The sequence below is a fragment of the Mus pahari genome, chromosome 3, assembly GCF_900095145.1.
Source record: "Mus pahari chromosome 3, PAHARI_EIJ_v1.1, whole genome shotgun sequence".
Taxonomy (NCBI): Eukaryota; Metazoa; Chordata; class Mammalia; order Rodentia; family Muridae; genus Mus; species Mus pahari.
This window is the reverse complement of record NC_034592.1, coordinates 73,450,379-73,455,206: the sequence shown is the minus strand read 5'-3', so window position 1 is coordinate 73,455,206 and position 4,828 is coordinate 73,450,379. Positions and strand designations below refer to the sequence as shown.

General features: G+C 37.7%; 1 protein-coding gene across 1 annotated transcript; it reads left to right on the top strand.

Annotated features, from left to right (window-relative positions):
* Positions 1-2,013: 2,013 nt before the first annotated feature.
* On the top strand, positions 2,014-3,580 carry LOC110317949 (olfactory receptor 5D13-like). The gene is given in 3 exon segments (XM_021192739.1): positions 2,014-2,044; positions 2,674-3,369; positions 3,372-3,580. Coding segments are annotated over 3 exon segments (936 nt in total).
* Positions 3,581-4,828: the final 1,248 nt, after the last annotated feature.

Genomic DNA, 4,828 nt, shown 5'->3' with positions numbered 1-4,828 from the left:
GATTCAATAATGCATGAGAGAATTTGGTAAAAATATGGAGAGATTGGAAATATGGAAAAAAGAGAAAATTCAGTGTCTTCAGGTGAATATATTCAGTATAATAGGTTATCAAATATCCTAGGATTTGAGAAGTATGTATCAGTTATAATGAGACTGAATTTGTGGAATTTGGTGATTGCAAAAATTCAGAACAATGTATATTTCATGTTCCATTCCCCAAATATTTGGAATCCTTAAAGTCACAACTATCAGGGTAGCATGATTATAGACACTAACCTCAAAATGTCACATAATCTAATTTTTCTGGTTAAGGTGATTCTATGGCAATATCATACATAGGTATGGTGCATGCTGTTTACTCCCCCAACCCATGAGCTCTGATCTTAAATTTATCTCTAACATTACCACCTTTGCACAAGTTCCTGTTCCAACTTCTTGGGGGGTGGTGGTGGTGAAGTTTTTGTGTGTTTGTTTGTGTTGCCTTTGTTTTATTTTCTGTCCTTTTGCTCTTAAGACCTTTCATATAATAATGACTTGCAACTATTCACTGGAGCCTGATGGGCTCATTGTTTGGTGTCAAACTGAAGCCAATGAATACTTTTGCACTAGAATTCAACAACTGCTTATAATTACACAAGGAATTGAGCTCTATGAAACCTTGTCTGATCCATGAGTATTGTGAGCTTCTATTTGTGTGGAGTGAGCACAAACAACTGTAACTGTTTGCCATAGCTATGCCATGCCCTGAAAATAACATTTCCCATCCCTTCTACTTGTCTTTGGGCTCTGTTACTTCTTCAACAATGTTTCCTGATCCTTCCAGACTGTGTTTCAGTAACATATGCATGCATCATAGTCCGTTATTCTCAGCATTATTTAAAGCACTGTTGTTCACTTCAAAGACTTCTATGATTGAGGAGAAAAGTAGCATTTGATAGTGTTTCAAGTAGTAGTTATATGCCTTGAAAATGTGGCAAGAATGTTCTACTTGTGTTGAAAGTAGCTCATGAATCTTAACAATGATGCGTTTTGCATAGGAGTTGCTATCCAGGAGTTGCTTGTGTTGTTCTGCTGTTCATCTGAGTAGGAAGCTGTTGTATTATTTGAAAGTATGATGCAAATATATAAGAGAAGAGGATGATTTCTTCATTGATTTAGTTTCTAAATAATACCCTGAAGCATCTACACCATAGTTCAGGAAGACATTTTTCAAAAACTTTATTCCTAAGTGTGCATACCTGTGTATAATTTTCAGGATGCCTGATTATCATAAGATCTTTACTACTTAATGTTATCTCCTGTAAACATACTCCACTTTACTTATTTTAATTTCATTACACATTTGTCTTCTGACATTTCATTTTAAGATGTATTATATATTGTTATTCCATGACATGCATATTTGTGTTTTCATTAATATGCATTTCAGGTGAGTGAGATTGACTGTGCATGACAAGAGAAGGTGTCCCTGGAACTAAAGTTCTGGGGAGATCAGAGAATCTAGGCGTGGGTGATGAGAACTGAACTTGGTTCCTTTGAAAGAGCAGAAAGGATCTTGACCACTGAGGTCTCTCCAGTCCAGCTTTTCTTTCAAAGTCTGATGTTAGAAAAGCTTTTTACTATTAAAGAAATGAATACCAACACTTAAGAGTCTTAGGCATCATTTTTAGGAGGCCTTCATTTCGACAGTTATTTAGAGCAATGCTTTAAAACTCATTTAAAACTCTTAAAATCCTCTGTGTGTGTGTGTGTGTGTGTGTGTGCTCTAATTGATTTTTTTAATCTGTGTTATTCATAGCACAAACACATTTTACTGAAAAAGAAATTTTTTTTTCACTATCACTTTTTGACCATTACTCCAACAATAGCCCGAGCAACATTTTCCTTTGATAACATTATAATGAATAGCATAACAGCACTTGAAGAATTAACCTTTAATATTCAAATCAGTTCATTATAACTACAAGCATATTAAAATAGCCATGGATTAGTTCCACAATATGTTCTGAGCTAATGTTACTTGAACTCCAAAATACTTCAAAAGGTTAAATGAATAGAGGAAAAGAAACAAGCAACAAATATATTATGAGAAAAGTCAAACATTTACTTTTATATGATCTTTTTTCCTGAGACACAGTCTCATATATCCCAGGCAGGACACCCATTTAAGATCCTTCATCTTTTAGTAGCACCTATACTAAATTTAAAGAGAAAAGCTGCCATATTCTTTTACCAAAGCTTTGACTTATTTGAGTGACAAAGTAGTAAATAATTTGCAGCCAATGGCATTGTCTATTTCTTATCAATGAACAATTACCTTACATTCAGATTCATGTAAGTGATTGATTAGAGGGGACATTCTCAGGAAACTTGCTCTCTATAAAAGTAGAAGCATGTTTTTCAATTAAAGTCTTACTTGGTAAATCTGGACTTCTTTTTACACAACTATCCTTTCAATATTTTAAGCTGAAGATTTATGTCATTACATAGATATTATATAGTAAACTTTGTAACAATAAACAACCTATCATTTTTAAGCCATACTCCATAAAACTCATCAAACTACTCTGTATCTTTTTGTCACTCTTCTCTAATACAAATAATATTTTTCCAATTGACAGATCACCCTTTCCTCTGTTTTCCATAGTATCTATGAAAACCAGAGTTCTGCAGTGACCTTCATCCTCGTGGGCTTCTCAGAATACCCAGACATCCAGTTGCCCCTGTTCCTGCTGTTCCTGACCATATATACAGTCACAGTGCTGGGGAACCTGCTCATGATTGCCATTATCAGACTTAGCCCTAAGCTCCACACTCCCATGTACTTTTTTCTTAGTCATCTCTCCTTTGTGGATTTCTGTTATTCCACTGTTGTCACACCAAAGCTCTTAGAAAACTTGATTGTGGAAGACAGAAGTATCTCCTTCACAGGCTGTGTCATGCAATTCTTCTTTGCATGCATATTTGTGGTAACAGAAACATTCATGTTGGCAGTGATGGCCTATGACAGATTTGTGGCAGTATGCAACCCCCTCCTCTACACAGTGGCTATGTCTCAGAAGTTCTGCTGGTCCCTGGTAGCTGCATCATATTCCTGGGGTATAATCTGTTCCTTTGTATTCATACGTTTTATGTTGACCTTGGTCTTCTGTGGGACCAAGTTCATAAATAACTTTGTGTGTGAGCACGATGCCATTGTTGCTGTATCCTGCTCTGATCCCTACATTAGTCAGAAGGTCATTTTCATCTTCGTAACTTTCAATGAGCTAAGCAGTCTGATGATTATTCTCACGTCTTATATTTTCATTGTCATCACTGTCATGAAAATGCCTGCCACTGGAGGGCGCTACAAAGTCTTCTCCACTTGTGCCTCCATCTAACTACCATCACTATTTTCCATAGCATTATCATTTGTCTATACTGTGTTCCCACCACCAAAAGTTCTTGGCTTCTGGTCAAGGTGGCTTCAGTCTTCTACACCGTCATCATCCCCATGCTGAACCCACTTATATACAGTCTCAGGAACAAGGATGTGAAGGATGCAGTTAAGAAATTACTGTGTTCTTCTTTGTCATCATAAAATGTATTTCCTGACTAGTTAGGTATTTATTTTAGAGTATTGGTTTTTGTTCTGAAAAGCAAATAGACCTCTTTTTAAGGGTTTTTTGTTTGTTTTTGTTTTTAGTTTTTAAATTTATTTTATATTTATTTCTTATACTCCATATTCCATCCCCTGCTCCCCCCATCCACCCTGTGACTGCTCCATATCTCACACCTCCTCCCCACCTCACCCCATCTCCATGTGCATGCTCCCACCCCCACCCTACCTGACTTCTAAATTCCCTGGGGCCTCCAGTCTCTTGAGGGTTAGGTGCATCTTCTCTGAATGACCACAGACCTGGAAGTCCTCTACTGTATGTGAGTTGGGGGCCTCATATCAGCTGGTGTATACTGCCTGTTTGGTGGGCCAGTGCTTGAGAGATCTAGGGTGTCCAGGTTAATTGAGACTGTTGGTCCTCCTACAGGATCTCCTTTCTCCTCGGCTTTTTTCAGCCTTCTCTAATTCAACAGTAGTCAGCTGCTTCTGTCCATTGATTGGGTGCAAATATCTGCATCTGATTCTTCCAGCTGCTTGTTGAGTCTTCTGGGTGGCAGTCATAATAGTTCCCTTTTTGTGAGTGCTCCAAAGCCTCAGTAAGAAGCCCGGAGAGCCAGAAAAAGAATGTAAACAGGCAACTTCAGGAAATAGGAGGTTGGGTCCCCCACCCACTCACCCCCACCACCCTCCCACCCCAGCTCAGAATGCACCAGAGACCTGGGAAGTGAGAGATTCCCAGGACTCAAAGAGAGGAACCTTAGATGAAATGCCCTATAGTAGGGAGAGGGAACTTATAGAGCCCACCTGCAGCAGGAAGACAGGGCATCAAGTGAGGGATGGGGTTGCCATCCCATAGTCACATCTCTGACCCATAGTTGTTCCTGTCTGAAAGAATTATAGGGATGGAAATGGAGAGGAGTCCAAGGAAAAGAAAGTCCAGTGACAGGCCCAAAGTGGGAACCAGCTCCTCAAGGGGAGGTCCCAAGGCCTGATACAAGTTTGTTGTTTTTTCTTTTTTTTTAAATCAAACATTACAGTGTTATAGCATTCTCATATTTAGTATCATAACTTGTAAACTATAAATACTATTATAGATTTTTGCCCCTAGTATTTAAATTCAAATGTCATGAAGTTATTTTAACAAATATATTTAGGTGTTAAGGAAGATTTAATTATAAATTATACATCACAATATTTTAAATTATATGTATAATTTTATCAAGAAATATT